The 22,933-nt window shown below is 41.5% G+C and overlaps 1 protein-coding gene and 1 long non-coding RNA gene across 2 annotated transcripts; one reads left to right on the forward strand and one right to left on the reverse strand.

Moving 5' to 3' along the window:
* Nucleotides 1-285: 285 nt before the first annotated feature.
* LOC128229420 (uncharacterized) lies at nt 286-1,703 on the forward strand. The gene is made up of 3 exons (XR_008260093.1): nt 286-407; nt 1,192-1,310; nt 1,677-1,703. It is a non-coding gene; the product is annotated as an uncharacterized LOC128229420 (long non-coding RNA).
* Nucleotides 1,704-7,057: 5,354 nt separating this feature from the next.
* Nucleotides 7,058-11,439, reverse strand: LOC128225813 (uncharacterized). Its single transcript, XM_052935712.1, has 4 exons — nt 11,217-11,439; nt 8,684-8,789; nt 7,564-7,834; nt 7,058-7,399 (listed from the first exon to the last, which is right to left on the reverse strand). Exons 1-4 carry the CDS (start codon nt 11,437-11,439, stop codon nt 7,058-7,060), a joined length of 942 nt encoding a protein of 313 aa, XP_052791672.1.
* Nucleotides 11,440-22,933: the final 11,494 nt, after the last annotated feature.

The raw sequence follows: 22,933 nt of genomic DNA on the forward strand, positions 1-22,933 counted from the left end.
CTTAAAACAAATACTCAATTGCCGAAGATACTGATAATCGTTTAATCGTAATAAATAGTTGTATAGTAAGTTATGTAGATCAAGGAGCGCTAACATAATTGCAAGAAAAAATGTGACCAATCCTTAATTATCCATAAGTTCTTTTTTTGGGCAATGGAATGGTTGAATGACAACGAGTATCGTGGTAATTGAAAAAAAAATCAATTGGTGACTGTTATGAATCACTTTATTCACATCGACCATGTTTTAAAAGATGATTATATGTATGACAGCCATTTATGCTTCAGGATGAGCGTACATGAGTGTTCACGATCACAAAAAGAGAATGATGTCCAGATGGGAGAGATAGCACGCTCTCTGGTGAAGGCAGGGTGTAGTGTGAATAGCAAGAGCAGTGACTGGGTGAGGTAGGTGATCTGAGTTAGATTGTTCTATTGCTTTCTTGTTTGTCTCCCTTTCATCATGTTTCCTCGTATGACAATTTGCACTGTTCAACGCGTTAAAGCTGCACTCTAACAGATTGACAGTTTTGACTATTATTTTTGGTCTAGAAATCAGCTTATTTTGGCACCAATGCCTATAATTCAGTATTTGAAGATAAGTTATGAAAGAACAGATCTCAATTATTTGGAAAACTGCCAAAAAAGTGTTAGAAACGCTTTTAGCCATACAACACAAATTTACAAAGGTAACTCTGAAAACTTGTAATCTGATTTTCGTCAACAATCTTTTATCACTGGTGTCCAGACATTAATGCAAAAAAATGGCTTATTCTAAGACAATTTTTTGTTTTTAAACAGTCAATCTGTTAGAGTGCAGCTTTAAGTTAGGTCATGTGTGTAAAAAGTGTTGGCTTGACATGCTTGTACCTATTCAGGTTTAGTGTGAGTCCTTTATATGCGCTGTTAATTCAGTGTGCTCATAATTATCAAAAAAATATACGTTATGTATCCTCAAATTCCTCTAAGATATATGAGAAAGGATGTCAACCTGGAAAAAAGGTATTTTGGTAAACCTTTTTGAACAATTATTATCATTATTGTATATGTAGTAATCAATATAAATATTAAACAGAAAGGTTCAAAAATGAACTGCAAAAATGTATATTTTATAACGTAAAATAAAAACATATATTACATTTACGCTGTTGAAGAATTCCTGCTTTTAATTACATTGCTTATTGCTCCTCAGACAATAATGAAGAAGAAGACTTTATTATGCAAACAAATCTGACAAGATCCATAGAATAGCAGAATTAACAACAAAGTATAATAATAATATACTGGTACAGCAAGATGTCATCTGGCATAGTAAGTTTACATAATATATTCAAAATAGCAATATGAAACTTGTATACTTGAAAGAAAAATTTAATGTCGGGAGAGACAACATGTGTTCGATTCAATTCATATTAGGTAAAAGCACGTCAGTCCGACATATACTAATGTACTTGTGTAGGATGTTGGGAGTCTATAAAAATAATTTTAATAGCTCTTGCATTTTCAACCATTTCCCTTGTGTACAGTTTTTATTTTGTAAAAACAAGTCATCAATCTATCATACCACGAGTCGTATCATAAAATAAAAAAAATATGGTAATGGAGATTTCATTTATATAGAAAATAGAAATTCTGTATGGTGCTTGAATTCTGAATGTCTCACTCTGATGTTTGCAGGCCAATCTGACGGGGCTGATGTATGCTGCGTTCCATAATCATCCTGAGGCTGCCATGGCCCTCATTGATGTGAACTCAACGCTGTTGGCGGTGTGAGTTGATTTCGATCATTACAAACAAATCTAATAAACGATATGTTTTATTACATATTGAAGCATTTTTATTTTTTTGAAAGAAAATAATTGTATAAATTTCTGCCCTAAAATTACCTCACTGTTTTGTTATTGATAAAAATTTATTTGATCACAGAAGTTATTGACATTTCTTTTATCAAATTATCCTGACCATTAAGTCCGGTCTGTGCTGCATATGGCTTTAACTTTACTTATAATAATCCTGATACTAATATATTAAGCAAGTAACTTCACTTTACTTTTAAAGCAGTGAATTAATGATAAAAATTTAAACTTTATATATCTTACAACGGTTGTGATGAAAGTACCATTAACTTATACCAAGTCACTCTCGTTGGCACGATGTTGCACGAGAGTGTGTTCTTCGGTTGGGATGGAATCCAGAGAACCCGGAGAAAACCCACTTATTCAGCTTATTGGGCTAACTGGACAACCAAATTAATGATATATTAATAAATATTTCTTCAGATGTTCTCGACAGCACTCCACTGGGCGGCAGACAGAGACAATGATGAGCTCGTGTACATTCATTTGACAATCGCAGTATGGTGTGAAAACTATGAAATATTCATGTTGAAACAGGGATTGATATATAGGTGTGAAATACCAAATAGGGACTGTATTTTTTACCTCGAAATAGCGATTCTTTCGAGATATTGATCTCAAATTATTGATAAAAACAATAATTAAACAATGAAGGAATCAAATTGGGACCAAAGAATAAATTCGAAATAGCAATAATTTGGAATAAACCGTTCTCAGAATAGCGGTGTATAAATGTAGGTGTTAATAACTTGACATGTATCCATTATTTGAACACCGATTTAAAGGCATTTATACATGTAAAGCAAAATTAGACAGTTCCTCCCATATTTTATTTATGACAGTATGTGTTGTAATCTATATTTTCTGTTCTGATGTTACCATATTTTGTATAGGATGCTAGCATACATGGGTTGCAGGCAAAAAAAAAAATGGTGAAAAAACGGGTTAAAACGCTTTATACCAAAGATAGAACGCAGTGGAAATTTACCAAAATTGGTGCTGAAAATCGGCATCAAACATAATTATTTTTGATGATTTTTTTTTTATCAGTCAAAAGGAGACACAGTCTTTACCACAGTCCTTCCAATGCTAAGTAAGACTCTTTATGTTTTCTGTTTCAGAGATCTGAAACGGCCATTGAGAGGGCCAGGTCTGACCAGATGAAGGATATACTCAAGACAGACATCGACATTCACAAAGAGATGAATGTGGTCAACACCATCCCTATACTACAGACACTCAAAGCTGTCTCTAAGCCAGCGTCAACCTACAAACCTGCCTGTGATGCTAACTTTAAGGTATTTTAATAGACACTTTTTTGTCATTTATTGGATAATTATGTAAAAAAATAATTTTGAATCAATGATTCTGTATGGTTCATTTCAACATAAAATGGTTTGATAGTACCGGTATTTCAAATACTAAACAGTTCCTCTTTTTGATTCCTCCAAATAGTGCACATCGAAAAGGTCAAATATGGAGAACTTGATAATCCAAGATTCTACATCTATTTTTTCAAATTGATATTCCGCTGAACGATTATAATCGAAAATTGATTGGATGGGCCTGATGTCGGCGACAATCGATTGTATTTGGTCATAATCGATCATCTATTCAATCTGTGTGTTGTTTTCCTACTTTCTTCTCGTTATTTGCATCCGGTATTTTCTGCCATTTTTCTCCATAGAGTTCAGTTAGTTAAGTTATTGAACAAGAATAAAACTACAATTAAGATATTATCAAAACACGAGTTTACTCTCGATAATCGGTTGCTGGAACCAATTATTGATAGTCAAACTGGAACAGACTTTTAACACTATTTTTTCCATAATTCTGTTGGCTGGATAATTCAACATATTATATAATAATATTATGTCAAAAATTATGTCAAATTCCTCACTGCATAAATTCTACCGTTATTCATCAAGTGTCTTAATCAGATTGGAAAATGTCTGCAATGTGATTCTATTACTGTACTCATTTCGTAAATTTCAGTCCAAATCTTTCATGCCTGCTGACTGGAAACCAAAGCGAATGTGAAAAATCTTATCAATGAAACGAGCTTGTCCAAGCTTGCAGCCATGACTTCCAAGAAATATCGGACTGAATTGGCCCGGAGAACGGGAACCAATGTCATAGAGGACCAGAAAATAACTGACAAGACTGGGCATAGTTTCAGTAAAAGTTAAACACTTGACAAAGGAGAAGAAAATGTTACACACCATTACTCTGCCACCACCCTTAAGAGCCCTCCCAGGCGGGTTTATCTAGTGTAGAAGTCCTAGCGAGGAATAGTACTGGGCCTCTCGGATTATTTCTACGGGGCCACACTGGTATTTTATGGGTATAACGCCAAACTGATGATCAAGATACATGAAGGGATATACTGAAGCAAGTATCGGTTGCATCAGCCACAGTCCGATCAGTAACGAAAGGATGTCTGCAATCAACATCATGTACTTAAACCAACAGTCAGTCTTGAAAACTCTGTAGACTTACTTCGCATGTGATCTATGCAAAATCTACTGAGTTCACCTTCAAACATGCAGCATTGGGAAATGAAGCAATTGTTTGGCCACAGACTCACTTTGTCCATTCAAAAGAAGGTAGGAAATGGTAACTAGTATCGCTGATACCTATTTCCGTTTAATATTTTTTTTACCGTACTTATCACCATCATAAGCACAACCACCATCGTACGTTTCACCATCAAGACCATCATCACCACCACCACCGTACTTATCACCATCCTGACAACAACCACCACCATGCTTATCACCATCACGAACACAACCACCATCGTTCTAAACACCATCATGACCACAAGCACCATCACCACCACCGTGCTTAGCACCACCACCACCACCACCGTGCTTATCACCATCACCACCATCATCACCACCATCGTGCTTATCACCATCATAAGCACAACAACCGTTGAACTTATCCTTATCATAACCACCTCCACAACCACGTTGCTCATCACCATCATGAGCACAACCACCACAGTAATTATCACCCTCATGAACACAACCACCATCATACTTATCGCCATCATAAGCACAATCACCATTGTACTTATCACCTTCATAAGCATAACCACCCTTATACTTAACACCATCATAAGCACAACCATCATTGTACTTATCACCATCATAAGCACAATCACCATTGTACTTATCACCATCGTGAGCACACCCACAATTGTACTTATCACATTCATGAGCACAACCACAATTGCACTTATCACCACCACAACCACCACCAACATTATCACCACAACCACCATTACCATCACCACCACCACCGTGCTTAACACCATCATGAGCACAACCACCATCATACTTATCACCATCCCCATTACCACCACCACCACCACCACCACCACCACCACCCCTACCATCACCCCCATCATCATCATCATCATCATCATCATCATCATCATCATCATCATCATCATCATCATCATCATCATCATCATCATCTCATCATCATCATCATCATCATCATCATCATCATCATCATCATCATCATCATCTGTAGCAGTACCACAATTACAAATGTACTTATTACCATCATGTGCACACCCACCATTGTACTTATCACCATCGTGAGCACACCCACAATTGTACTTATCACATTCATGAGCACAACCACAATTGCACTTATCACCACCACAACCACCACCAACATTATCACCACAACCACCATTACCATCACCACCACCACCGTGCTTAACACCATCATGAGCACAACCACCATCATACTTATCACCATCCCCATTACCACCACCACCACCACCACCACCACCACCCCTACCATCACCCCCATCATCATCATCATCATCATCATCATCATCATCATCATCATCATCATCATCATCATCTCATCATATCATCATCATCATCATCATCATCATCATCATCATCATCATCATCATCATCATCATCATCATCAGTAGCAGTACCACAATTACAAATGTACTTATTACCATCATGTGCACACCCACCATTGTACTTATCACCATCGTGAGCACACCCACCATTGTACTTATCACCATCATCAGCACCACCACAATTGTACATATCACATTCATGAGCACAACAACCATTGTACTTATCACCACCAACAACAACATTATCACCACAACCACCATAACCATCACCAGCACCACCACTACCACCGTGCTTATCACCATCATGAGCACAACCTCCATCGTACTTATCACCATCACCACCAGCACCACTATCACCACCAACACCAACACCACCACCAACGTGCTTATCATCTTTATGTTCCATTGTACTTATCACCATCATGAGCACCACCACCATTGTACTTATCACCAACATGACCACCACCACCACCACCGTATTTATCAATATCATAAAACGCCCATCATCGTACTTATCACCAGCATGAGCAGCAAAACCATTGTATTTATCACCACCGTGAGCAAATCCACCATCGTACTTATAACCAACATAAGCACAACCACCATTGTACTTATAACCATCATAAGCACTGCAATCAACAAACTTATCACCATCATGAGCACAGCCACCACCATCGTACTTATCACCATCACCACCATCATCACCATCCCAACTACCACCACCATCACCACCACCATTGTACTTATCACCAACATAAGCACAACCACCATTGTACTTATCACCATCGTGAGCACAACTATCATTGTACTTATCACTATCATAAGCACCATTACCATTGTAACTATCACCATCGTGAGCACACCCACCATTGTACTTGTCACCATAATGAGCACCACCACAATTGTACTTATCACCATCATGAGCACGCCCACCATCGTATTTGACACTAGCATGAGCAGCACCACCATCGTACTTATCACCCTTTTTCAGCACACCCACAATCGTACTTATCACCATCATGAGCACCACCACCATTGTACTTATCACCATTATGAGGACAACCACCATTGTACTTATCAACATCACCACCACCACCATCACACCCACCAACACCACCACCACCACCATCAATACCATTATCACCATCATCACCACCACCACCACCACCATCACCACCACCACCACCACTTCCATGCTTATCAACATCATGAGCACAACCACCATCGTACTTATCACGATCACAACCATCACCACCACCATCACCACCACCACCTTGCTTATCATCATCATGAGCAAAACAACCATCTTACTTATCACCAACATGACCACCACCACTACCGTAATTATCACTATCATAAACAAGCCCATCATCGTACTTATCACCAGCATGAGCAGGACCACCATCGTACTTATCACCATCGTACTTATCACCATCCTGAGCAAATCCACCATCGTACTTATCACTATCGTGAGCAAATCCAACATCGTACGTATCACTATCATGAGCACCACCACCATTGTACTTATCACCATCATGACCACAGCCACCACCATACTTATCATCACCATACCCACCACCAACACCATCTCCACCACAATCACCATTGCAACCACCACCACCACCATCACCACCACCATCACTACCGTGCTTAGCAACATCATGAGCACAACCACCATCATACTTATCACCATCACAACCATCACCACCACCATAACCACCATCACTACCGTGCTTAGCAACATCATGAGCACGCCCACCATCGTACTTATCACCATCATGACCACCACCACCACAGTACTTATCACCATCACCACACCACCACCATTATCACCACCCCCACATCCACCACCACCACCACCACCAAAACCATCACATACACCACCACCACCGCCACCACCGTGCTTATCGTCATCATGGGCACGCCCACTATCGCACTTGACCCCAGCATGAGCAGCACCACCATTGTATTTATCACCATCATGAGCAAAACCACCATTGTTACTATCACCAACACCATCACCACCACTAACATTATCACAACAACCACCATTACCATCACCAACACCATTATCATCACCGTGCCTATCACCATTATGAGCAGAACCACCATCGTACTTATTACCATCACCACCACCACCTACGTCACACCCACCATCACCAACACAATCACCACCACCACCACCACCACCATCACCGTGCTTATCATCATCATGAGCACGCCCCCCATCGTACTTATCAACATCACCACCACCACCACCACCACCACCATCACACCAACCATCACCACCATCACACCCTCCACAACCATCATCACCACTACCAACCACCATCTTACTTATCACCAAAATGACCACCACCATCACCGTACTTATCACTATCATAAACACGCCCATCATCTAACTTATCACCAGCATGAGCAGAACGACCATCGTACTTATCACCATCATGAGCAAACCACCATCGTACTTATCACCATCATAAGCACAACCACCATCATACTTATCACCATCATTAGCACAAACAACATCTTACTCATCACCATCATGAGCACAGCCACCATCGTACTTATCACCATCATGAGCACAAACACCATCTTACTCATCACCATCATGAGCACAGCCACCATCGTACTTATCACCATCATGACCACCACCACCACCACCGTACTTATCATCATCATGAGCACCACCACCATCGTACTTATCACCATCATAAGCACAACCACCATCATACTTATCACCATCATGAATACAAACACCATCTTACTCATCACCATCATGAGCACAGCCACCATCATACTTATCACCATCATGAGCACAACCACCATCATACGTATCACCATCATGAGCACCACCACCATCGTACTTATCACCATCATGAGCAAAACCACCATCTTACTTATCACCATCATGAGCACAACCACCATCTTACTTATCACCATCATGAGCACAGCCACCATCGTCCTTATCATCATCATGACCACCACCACGACCGTACGCATCACCATCATGACCACCACCACCACCGTACTTATCACCTACATGATCAAAACCACCACCGTACTTATCACCATCATGATCACCACCACTATCGTACTTATCACAAACATGAGCACCACCACCACCACCGTGCTCATCACCACCATGACCACCACCACCACCGTGCTGACTACCAACATAACAACCACCACCACCACCGTACTTATCACCATCAAAACCACCATCACCACCACCACTACCGTACTTATCACCAACATGAGCACCACCACCACCATCGTGCTCATCACCACCATGACCACCACCACAGTGCTGACTACCAACATAACAACCACCACCACCGTACTTATCATTATCACCACCACCACCGTACTTATCACTATCATGCGCACAACCACCATCGCATTTACCACCATCATGACCACCACCACAATCGTACTTACCACCATCATGACCACCACCGTCACCACTACCATCACCAACAACATCATTCCACCACCTACACCATCACCACCACCACCACGATCACTTCCATCACCACCACCACCGTGCTAATCACCATCATGAGCACAACCTCCATCGTACTTATCACCAGCATGACTACCACCATCACCGTACTTATCACGATAATGAAAACAACCACCACTACCACTGTGCTTATCACCATCACTACCATCACCACCACCACCAGCATCGTACTTATCTCCAACATGACCACCACCACCGTACTTATAAATTTTATGACCAACACCACCATCGTACTTATCACCACAATGAGCAACACCACCATCGTACTTATCACCATCATGAGCACAACCACCATCGTGCTTATCACCATTATATGCACCACCTTCATCACCACCACACCAGTACTTATCACCATCATGAGCACAACCACCATCGTACTTACCACCATCATGACCACAACCACCATCACTAACAACGTGTTTATCACCATCACCATCATCACCACCCCCACCATCACCTACACCATCACCACCACTACCACCACCACCACTTCCACCACCACCACCACCACCACTATCACCGTGCTTATAACCATCATGACCACAATCACCATCATACTTATCGCCATCATGACCACCACCACCTGCAAACTTATCAATTTCATGACCAAGACCACCATCGTACTTATCACCATTATGAGCGCCACCTTTATCACCACCACAACCTTACTTATCACCATCATGAGCACAACCACCATCGTACACCATCATGACCACCACCACAATCGTACTTACCGTCATTATGACCACAACCACCATCACTACCAACGTGTTTATCACCATCACCATCATCACCACCACCACCTCAATCACCATCCCCACCACCACCTACACCATCACCACCACCACCACCATCACCACTTCCACCACCACCACTATCACCGTGCTTATCACCATCATGAGTACAACCACCATCATACTTATCGCCATCATGAGCACCACCACCACCACTGTACTTATCACCAATATGACCACCACCACCACCGAATTTATCAATTTCATTACCACCTCTACCATCTTACTTATCACCATCATGAGCACCACCACCATCGTACTTATCACCATCATGACCACCAACACCACTGTAATTATCGCCATCATGAGCATCACCACCAGCACCACCAACACCGTACTTATCACCAACATGACCACCACAACCAACGAAAATATCAATTTAATTACCATCACCACCATCGTTCTTATCACCATCATGAGCACAACCACCATCGTACTTATCACCATCATGACCACCACCACAATCGTACTTACCACCATCATGACCACAACCACCATCACTACCAACGTGCTTATCACCATCACCACCTACACCATCACCACCACCACCGCTTGCATCACCACTGGCAGCACCACCACAACCACTACCACCACCACCATCACCGTGCTTATCACCATCATGAGCACAACCATCATCATACTTATCGCCATCATGAGCACCACCACCACTGTACTTATCACCAACATGAACACCAACACCACCAAACTTATCAATTTCATGACCACCACCACCATCGTACTTATCACCATCATTAGCACCACCACCATCGTACATATCACCATCATGAGCACAACCACTGTCGTACTTATCACCATTATGAGCACAACCACCATCTTACTTATCATCATCATTAGCACAACCACCATCGTACTTATCACAATCATGACCACCACCACCACAGTACTTATCACCAACATGATCACAACCACCACCATACTTATCACCAAAATAACCCATCACCATCCACCACATTGCTCATTGCCATCATAACCACTTATATCCACCACTGTCCTCTTCAATATTATGACCATCACCACCACTGTGCTCATCATCATCATTATGACCACCACCACTACCAACGTGCTCATCAACATAATGACAACCACCACCGTGCTCACAACCATCATGACCACCACCATCCATACCTTCCTTATCACCATCATGACCACCACCATCACCATCAACCTTATCACAGTCATGACCATCACCACCACCACAAACACAACCAACGTGCTCATAACCATCATAACCATCACCATCCTGCGCCGTGCTCATTATCATCATGACAATCACCACCACCGTGCTCATAACTATCATGACAAATACCACAACCACAGTGCTAGCCACCATCATGACCACCACCTCCATCGTGCTCATCACCATCATGACCATCACAATCACCACCGTTCTTATCATCAACATGCCCATCACCACCAGCACCTATGTGCTTATCACCACCATGACCACCACTACCACCGTACTCATCACCATCATGACCACCATCACCACCGTGTTCATCACCATCATGACCACCATCACCACCGTACTCATTACCATCATGACCACCACCACCGTATTCATCACCATCATGACCAACACCACCACCACCGTGCTCATCATCATCATGCCCACCTTAATCCACCACCGTGCTTATAACCATCATGACCACCAGAATCACCTACTCATCACCAACATGGCCACCACCACAACCACCACGATGCTCACCACCCATGAACATCACCACACCAGCACCGTGCTGATCACAATCATGACCGCCACCATCACCGTGCTTATCACCATCATGACCACCACCCTGCATAGCACTATCATACCATCACTATGCACAATCTTGCTCATAACCACTATAATCATGACTATCCACTGCCTTGCTAATCACCACCATACCATCATCCACCACCTAGCTTATCACCATCATGACCACCTGCACCCTTATCACCCCCAACATGGCCATCACCACAACCACAACAACCGTGCATATCCCCATCATGACCATCAACATCCACCACCATGCTAAACACCATCACCATGCTTAACACCATCATGACCATCACTATGCACCAACTTGCTCATCACCATAATAATTATCACAGGGATGATAAAATTCCGGATTAATCCGGAATTCCGGATTTAAGGCCTCACGGATCGATTTTGAGATTAATGTAAATCCGTTGAGTTTTTTTCTAGGGGGGAGGGGTACAGGGAGCGATTCGAGCTCAGTTCGAACAATATGGGTACGAAAGGTTGAGTTTTCCGGAAGTGTAAAGCCGGAAATTAACGAACCTATTTACGTCTTGGCAATCGAGCTATATGATTGGTTAAGATAACATCCGGTGATTACGGAAATTACCGATGGGACTAGAAGACAGTATCCGGAAGGTCGTATCCGGATATGACAGACGACGAATAAACGGGTACTGGAAAATTGGAAAAAAACGACCACCACCAACTTCTAAAAACATCGATTCGTCGATTTTAAGGGTATATTTGCCATTTATTTTTGAAGAGCAATTTCCGAAACGTTTCTTTTTAAGTTAATAGAAAGTGATCAAACTGAGAATGAATTTTTCGCATGTAGCATTATTTCGGACATCCCGATTCGGATTGTGTCATAATAATGGATTTTTATTTGGCCGATTGAAGTTTACGCTGTTTCTTTATTTTTCTCATAATGTTTGAAGCATTGTTCTCAATAAGAAGTGGCTGTTGACCATAATGGGAGGTTCAAATGAAAATTGGTTTGGTTCAAATTTAAAAAAACAAACATGAATAAATATTTTGTAGTAGTAATATATATTACGTAGAGGCAGTCATTTTATTTTCTTTTTGAGACAGTTCAACAAAACTTCTTAAGGACCCAGTTTGAGTGAGATTTAAATTCTATTGTTGTAATTTGTATTTCCCCATCCAGGTAGGTTGATGGTTACAAAAGTCTGGGATGAAAGACACCTCAGCCAGTGCATCCAGTGACTGACAATTCAATCCAGAGGCCATGATACTTGGATTTATGGCTGAACATGCTCCCTGGCACCACAGTAGTGTGTCTTACTTAACACACTTGCCAAAGATACAAAAGCTCTCAGCGACATAAAACTTCAAAGGTGTACAGCATCATACAAGATGACTTACGGAGTGGCTAGCCATTTCAATGATGAACATGTGGAGGAGCTAATGGATCTCGGTTTTGTTTCAACTAAGACAAGTCAACAAACGCAAACAATGAGAAAACTGTTGCAGCTATTTTTCTGCTATAGAGAAAGAAATAGTGTTGAGGTATTTGGCCTCCTTAAAAATCACAAGGGCTGATTCTAAATCAATGTTCATAGAATTTGAAAGCCTGTTTGAGAGACTTGAACTGCCATGGGACAATCTAGTTTAAGTGTGCTACTGGACTCATGTAACACCATGAGGGGAAAAAATCTGGCTTGGGGACCAGAATACGTCAATGTCCACCATGTCCACAACGGCTACGCTGCCAAAGCATTTAAGTCCCGTTTGGATATTACTTGGAATAATATATATATATAATAATTAATAACATTATATTCTCATCAAATGTGCAGAAAATGGAATTGAATAAATACCACTTTTACCTGACAATAAACATTTGCAAGCATGATAATTGATATGTTGTTCATTATTATAAATCAAACATCCCACAGTGTAGACTGTTCATACACAGGCATTTGATCATAGCCAGTTGAGTTTTATGGGAAGTGGACAACTGAACCAAAATGTCAGGTACATGTCTAATGCCTGTGACTTCAGGTAAAAAAAAGTAAATTTTACTGTTTAAAGACAAAGGTGTTAAACTTCACTGCTAAGATTCCTTATTATTGTTCTGATTGTGGATGTCTCGTGTTGAACATAATTATATCTACTTAACCGAAAGGTGTACTCCTTGAACACTATTCTAAGGCAAAAAAGGGTATTAGAATCCCTGAAATACAGAAAGCCCCCCTTATCCCCCCACCAGGGCTTTGCCCTGGACCCATCGGGGGCCTTGAGCGGCCCCCAGAACCCCACGCAGACACCATGCTTAACACCATCATGACCATCACCACCACAATCACCGTGCTTATCACCATCATGACAATCACAATCACCATGCTTATCACCATCACAATCCACCACTTAGCTCATCACCATCATGACCATTACTACCACCGCCACTTTGCTTATCACCATGATGAACACCACAACCACCATGCTAATCACAATCATGACCACCACCACCACCACCATGCTCATCACCATCATGACCACGACCATCACCACTGTGCTCATCACCATCATGACCACCACCACCACCATGCTCATCACCATCATGACCACCACCAACATCACTGTGCTCATCACCATCATGACCACCACCAACATCTCTGTGCTCATCACCATCATGACCACCACCACCACCGAGCTCATCACCATCATGGTTATGACCATCATGACCACCAACATCGCCATGCTCATAATCAACATGACCACCACCACCACCACCACCGTGCTTTTCACAATCATAACCACCACCATCACCGTGCTTATCACCATCATGACCACCACCTCAACCGCGCTAAACACCATCATGACAAACATCAACATCATGCTTTTAACAATCATGACCACCACGATCACCGTGCTTATCACCATCATGACAACCACCACCAACGCGCTCAACACCATCATGACCATCCAACCACTGTGCTCATAATTATCATGACAATCACCATCACCACTGTGCTCATCACCAACATAACCACCACCACCGTGCTTATAACCATCATGGCCATCATATCCACCATCACCGTGCTTATCACAATCATGACCACCACACTCATTGTGCTTATAACCATCATGACCCTCATAATACACCACCTGGCTCATGACCATCATGACCATCAGTACCACCACCACCTTAAGATCACCATTATGACCACCACCACTACCGTGCTCATCACAATCATGACCACCACCATCACCGAGCTCATTACCATCATGACAATCATCACCATAATGCTTATAACCATCATGAACACCACCATCGCCATGCTCATCATCAACATAACCACCAACACCACCGTGCTCATCACCATCATGACCACCACCGTGCTCATCACCATCATGACTGTCACCATCATCACTGTGCTTATCATCATCATGACAATCACAACTACCATCATGCTCATCACCATCACGACCGCTACCATCACCGTGCTTATCACCATCACCACCATCACCGTGATTATCACCATCATCACCACCACCGTTCTTATCACCATCATCAATATCACCACCGTTACCTTGCGTATCACCATCATCACCATCACAGTGCTTATAACCATCATGACAATCACCACTACCATCCTGCTCATCACCATCATGACCACCACCACCACTGTGTTTATCACAATCACCATCATCACCATCACCGTGCTCATAACCATCATGACAATTACCACTACCATTTTGCTCATTACCATTATGACCACCACCACCATTACCGTTCTTATCACCATCGTCACCATCACCACCATTACCTTGCGTATCACCATCATCACCATCACCGTGCTTATAACCATCATGACAATCACCACTACCATCTTGCTCATCACCATCATGACCACCACCACCACCATCACTGTGCTTATCACCATCATCACCATCACCATGCTCATAACCATCATGACAATCACCACTACCATCTTTCTCATCACCATCATGACCACCACCACCGTGCTTATCACCTTCATGACCACTACCATCATCACCACCACCACGTTGCTTATCACCATCATCACCATCACCATCATCACTGTGAATATCACTATCATCACCACCACCATCCACCACTATTTTTATAACCATCATCATCATCATCACCACCATAACCGTGCTTATCACCATCATCACCATCACAGTGCTCATAACCATCATGACAATCACCACTACCATCTTGCTCATCACCATCATGACCACCACCACCACCACCGTGCTTATCACCATCATCACCATCACAACCAACCACCATGCTCATAACTATCATGACAATCACCACTACCATCTTGCTCATCACCATTATGACCACAACCACCACCATGCTTATCACCATCATGACCACCACCACCACCATCACCATGCTTATCACCATCATCATCACCATCACCGTGCTTATCATCATCATGACCATCACCATGCTCATAACAATTATGACAATCACCACTACCATCTTGCTCATCACCATCATGACCACCACCACCACCATGCTTATCACCATCATCACCATCACCATGCTTATAACCATTATCACCATAACCACCACCACACCGTGCTCACCACAATCAGCACATCCACCATTACCACTACTGTGCTCACCACCATCAGAACATCCACCACCACCGTGCTCACCACCATCAGCACATCCACCACCCTCGTGCTTACCACAATCAGCACATCCACCACTGCCACTACTGTGCTCACCACCATCAGCACATCCACCACCACCGTGCTTACCACCATCAGCACATCCACCACTTAGTGCTAACCACCATCAGCACATCCACCACCACCGTTATCACAAACATCTGCATATCTACCACCACCACCAACGTGCTTAGCACCATCAGCACATCCACCACTACCACTACTGTGCTCACCACCATCAGCACATCCACCACCATCGTGCTAAACACCATCAGCACATCCACCACCACCGTGCTCATCACCATTAGCACATCCACCACCACCGTGCTCCCCAGCATCAGCACATCAACCACCACCGTGCTCAACACCATCAGCACAAATTCCACCACCGCTGTGCTCATCACCATCAGCACATCCACCACCACCAACATGCTCCCCACCATCATCACATCCACTATCACCGTGCTCACCACCATCAGTCACTGAAACAACGAACCAATGCAGTCACTAATTCCCATAAAACTCTTATACATAATTGAAATAAATATCATAATTAAAGAGGCAAATATCACATATATTAATACACGTGCTTATATTAAACGTGCTTACATGTATATCAAAAAATATTGTCTTAAATAATTTAAAGTATGTTCATTACACTAATATATCTACATTGCTGTAAACTGTTTTTCACTTCTTGATTCATGAGTCTTTCCATCCAGTCTATTATAAGCCACATGCAAATGAAGCCACATGTGCAACTTTTTAAATAAAGGTATTATATAGGAATATACACGAATATGAAATAAACCTTTTCTGGTACCCGTGTTTGGTAAAGGAAATCTTGGGAAAGAATGCTGGTGCCTTTTAGTATTTTCACTATAAGATTTCAAAAAGCATCAGAAAATGCCTTTTTCAGTTTTCGTGTTTTTCTTAAAAATAAATATGATTTTTTAGTTCGACAAACATTTTAGAAAATAATTCAAAACTAATGATTTAATGATAAAGATTGAAAATTTTGTCCATAAATTTTAGACAAAAATATGATAAGCTCATGCAGTATGAAGTGAAAGGATTATTTCAATGGAGACTGTTGTTTTTGTCTTTAAAATAAAAGCATTGATCCGACATTGATCCAAATAGTGCACATCATTGAACTTTCTCCACAATTTTAAATGCATAATAGATTATTTTTTATTTAAACAAATTTTAATACATATCTTTGTTGATTGTCCGTAGCATATTGTGCTAACATCCTGCCAAAGTAGTCCCATCACAACCATCGCCACCATCATGACAGCCACCTCCACCACCACCACCATGCCAATGTAGCTCCATACCACCAATCTAAATAAAACAGCATAGGTTCTTTGAACAAGCCATTTAAAGAGCTTCAAATGTAAGCTTAGGGATAATCATCATTATCATTATCACCATCACCATCATCATCATCATCATCATCATCATCATCATCATCGTATGACCACTATGACAAACAATATAACCACCACCACAATTATCATTGTCATCACCATCACCACCACCAACACAATCACCAGCATCATCATCACAACAACCATCAGCATCATCATCATCAACATTACAATCATCATCACAACAACCACCAGCACCATCAGCATAATCATCATCATCATCTAAATGCAATACCATAATGGCAATCCATTTCAGTCTCATTGTATTGACTTTGTTCACCTGGTCAAGTTCAGCCATTGCGTCTTCATTGCCTGTACACTCATAGCCAACTCCACTGCAAGAGGCATCTCTTACGGTTGGATGGTTTAAGACACTTCCAGTAATGCAGTGGCTGAAAATGTGAAATAGCTGGAGTCTCTTATTTAAGTTAAGAATGTATGCATAATCAAAACAAGTATCAAAGTATGTATGTTTTTGAAACAACAAGAGCTGTCACAGTATGTGACGAATGCCCCAGAATGTGACATTGACCTATGAACAAGGTCAGTACATGAAAAGTTGATCTTGCCTTTACGTGTCAAATACATATGGCAAGTTATTTTATTGCCTCTGAACATAAAAATATACCACCCATACTTGACAACCTACACTGTCATGTCCTTATATTCAGCATTCCATTGTAAATAAACACTAAGAGTATCTTTCACCTTAGAGGTAGGGACATGGGTCTTGTACCCGACATGTCGCCTTGGTATGTCAAACACATGTGGCAGGTTATTTTAAAATCTGTCCATACAAGAGAAAGTTACAGCCCGGACACGAGTTTTCGAACACACGGACGGACGGACGGACAGACAGACGGACGGACGGTGCGATTTTAATATGCCCACCTTCGGGGGCATAAAAAAAGTCATATCATCGATTGATAAACACAATTGCCGAAAGGCAGTTCATTTAAGGAATGGAAGTTGAGGTGTAAATATTGGAAAATGACCAAGACTTTCCGAATTATGTGAAAAGGGAGGCGGTCAACAACTTGTTTTATCATACTGTGTCAAAACTTGCCCTCTTAACGATTTTTGTATCAAGCCTTGGGACAGCTGTTTCAGCTAAAGTAGTTCTACTGAAGTGACCTCCAATTTGTGTTTGCAAATCCCAGATTTCGCAAACTCAAGTACCCTTTTATAATACTGTAATCGAATACTGGCCTAAAAAACTTAGTCAGAAGGCTTCATTTAGGTATGATTTTGGTGTTTTTGTTTGCGAAATGTTTTTGGAAGTTTGTCTACTTGACCCGTCAACTTCGGGCCCCAGTGTTTATTCAATATATGCAAATAAGCTGCACACTCATAGATTTACCGCTTTGACAACTTCTATTTCCTGTCTTAAACGAGCAAATTTCTACGTTCATTTTTGAAAATCGGTTATAGATGACTGCTGACAAAAGATCAGATCTCTGATTATCAGATTAGAAAATTAATGTTTAATGGCATACAACAATACTTTTTGAACTTAAATATGAAAGCATGTGGTCTGATATTATGTCAGCTGTAATAAATTGGCTTGTTTCAAGCCAACAAATAAAGAAGTTGAAAACACGTTCAGATGTGAGAGTGCAGCTTTAAGTCAATCTTAATCTTAGGGTCATACGTCATTGACTTAAAGGGACTGTAAACCAGATTGGCACTAAAAAAGTGTGTTTTTTTTGTAACGAATCTCAGGACAATTATTTAACAAGAGATGTTTGTCAAACAATATCCCCCCGAGCGCCATGTTGTCAGGATTATATGGACAATTGAATGAAATATGCATGGACCGAAATGACAGCTGATTTGTCACTGTCACTGGATGCCGTTGAGGCAGTTTTAAGATTATGACCATTTAAAGTGTGAGGATAGAGTGTGTCATGACCATGACGTTTGACTCTATGACCTCAAAATCCATAGGAGTCATCAGCTGGTCACCAAAAATCTAAATGTCAAGTTTGAGGGCCAAGGGTGCAGGCATTGACAAGTTATCACACACACAAGCTTTTTTCGTTCAAGGTCACCTTGACCTCCTTTGACCCGATGACCCCTAAAATCATAAGGGGTCATTGTCAGGTCAGACACAACTCCAAGTCAGGTTTGAGTGCCATGGGTGCAGGCATTGTCGAGTTATCACTCGAACCATATTCGCATTCAAGGTCATTGTGAACTTGACCTTTGACCCAATGACTCCTAAAATCAATAAGGGTCATCTCCTGGTCAGGCCCAACTTCCATGTCAAGATTGATGATCATAGGTTCAGGCATTGTTGAGATATCACTGGGAGAAGATTTGTGAACTTTTTTGCGTTAAAGGTTATTGTGACCTTGACCTTGGCCCGATGACCCCCAAAGTCAAGAGGGTTCATCTACTGGTCAGGCCCAACCTTCATGTCAAGTTTGATGACCATAGGTCCAGGAATTGTCGAGTTTGCTTTCAAGATAACTGTGACCTTGACCTTTGACCCCTAAAATCAAAAGGGGTCATCTACTAGTTGTGTCCAACCTCCAAGTCAAGATTGAGGGCCATGGGTGCAGGCATTGTCGAGTTATCACTCTGACAACCTTTTACCACTTAAGGTCACTGTGACCTTGACCTTTGGCCCGATGACCCCCCAAAACAAAAGGGGTCATCTACTGGTTAGGCCCAACCTCCAAATTATGTTTGAGGGCCATGGGTGCAGGCTACCATTCAAGATCATTGTGACCTTGACCTTTGGCCCGATGACCCCCCAAAACAATAGGGGTCATCTACTGGTCAGTCCCAAACTCCAATTCAAGTTTGAGGGCCATGGGTGCAGGCAATGTCGAGTTATCACTCGGACAACCTTTTACCATTCAAGGACATTATGACCTTAACCTTTGGCCCGATGACCCCCCAAAACAATAGGGGTCATCTACTGGTCAGGCCCAACCTCCAAGTCAAGTGTGAGGGCCATGGGTGCAGGCATTATCGAGTTATCACTTGGACAACCTTTTACCATTCAAGGTCACTGTGAGTTTGACCTTTGGCCTGATGATCCCCAAAACATTAGGGGTCATCTACTGGTCAGGCCCAACCTCTAAGTCTAGTTTGAGGGCCATGGGTGCAGGCATTGTCGGGTTATCACTCGGACAAACTTTTACCATTCAAGATCACTGTGACCTTGACCTTTAGCCCGATGACCTCCCAAAACAATAGGGGTCATCTACTGGTCAGGCCGAACCTCCAAGTCAAGTATGAGGGCCATGGGTGCAGGCATTGTCGAGTTATCACTCGGACAACCTTTTAGCATTCAAGGTCACTGTGACCTTGACCCGATGATCCCCAAAAACAATAGGAGTCATCTACTGGTCAGGCCCAACTTCCATATCAAGTTTGATGACCATAGGTCTAGGCATTGTTAAGTTATCACTCCAACAAGTTTTAAAATTATTTTCCAATTGAAGGTCACTGTGACCTTCACCTTTGACCCGATGAGCCCTAAAATCAATAGGGGTCATCTACTAGTCAGGCCCAACCTTCAAGTCAAGTTTGATGACCATACGTCCAGGAATTGTTGAGTTATCTTTCGGACAAGCTTTGGTCTACCGACGGACGGACCGACCGACCGACTTTTAGATTAGATTAAATGCAATACATGATGTGCTGAGATATTAACACAAATGTAAATTCAACCAGAATTTTTAAGTCTAATAATAAACGCCTATTATTTGTAAAATACAGTTATCTATCTTGGTTTTTTAATAACGTTGGGTGGTTTCTTTCTTTACAGGACATAGCGACGGGTAAACACTGAATGTTTACCTGTCGCACCTTATTTTTACCTGTCGCACCTTATTTTTACCTGTCGCACCTTATTTTTGCCTGTCGCAATGTTACAAATAGTATTCAGTTACATCAGCCGAAACCTTGATTTTAAGCCTCTTATTTAAATAAGTTTTGTAATTCCCCATTATAACAGGTTTAGATCTTCTTGGTTAGATGTGTCCTACTATAATAAATTACAAAAAAGAAGCTTAACATCTGCAGGTCAAAAAAATAAATATTTCGGATCTTAAGTCATAATTTTTTTCTTCCTTTGCATCCCAAAAAATCACATATCCGGTTCGTCTACCCATGGAGCAGCTAGATCTTACTCTTTTAATTCATCTTTAAATTAAAAATACAGTACAGTTATTAAATATAACGAATTGTACTACAAGTCAAACTCAGACACAACATTTATGCAAAAATGAAAGTAGAGTTCTTGTTATTGGCAATGTTAAACAGAGAGGAAAGGATGTCAGCTCGGTATATTCATCATCATATTTAAATTAACACAACTGCCGGGAACCACTTCGACGAAAAAAATACATACTGAATTTTGTAATTTCCGAACGTTTCCGTAAAATTCCGTCTATTAAGAAGTAAAAGTTTCGTCGGTCAAAATGAAAATATACCGGACATGTCCGACTGTCCGACGGACATTCACATTGTTTGTACTATTGTATAAAGTCTCAATGCAATACATCAAGTAGTTGCTGAGAAATTAACCTATGTGTGCTTGCACGCAAAACCTTAACCAGAATATCTAAGTTAAATAATAAAGGCCTATTATTTGCATTAATAGCAAACTAGAGTTATCTAACTTGGTTAATTAAGTATATTGGATGGTTGAGTACCATTGTATCGAGCCTCAATGCAATACGTCAAGTAGTAGCTGGGATATTGACCTATGTGTGCTAGCACGCAAAACCTTAACCAGAATTTCTAAGTTGAATAATAAACGCCTATTTTTTGCATTAAATGCAAACTAGAGTTATCTTACTTGGTTAATTAAGTAAGTTGGATGGTAGAGTACCATTGTATCAAGTCTCAATGTAATACCTCAAGTAGTTGCTGAGATATAATCTATGTGTGTGTGCACGCAAAACCTTAACCAAGGTGTGACGCCAACCCCGTCGCCGACCCTTTGGTGAGTAGAATATCTCTCCATATTTTTT

This window comes from Mya arenaria, chromosome 1 (assembly GCF_026914265.1).
Source record: "Mya arenaria isolate MELC-2E11 chromosome 1, ASM2691426v1".
Classification (NCBI taxonomy): Eukaryota; Metazoa; Mollusca; class Bivalvia; order Myida; family Myidae; genus Mya; species Mya arenaria.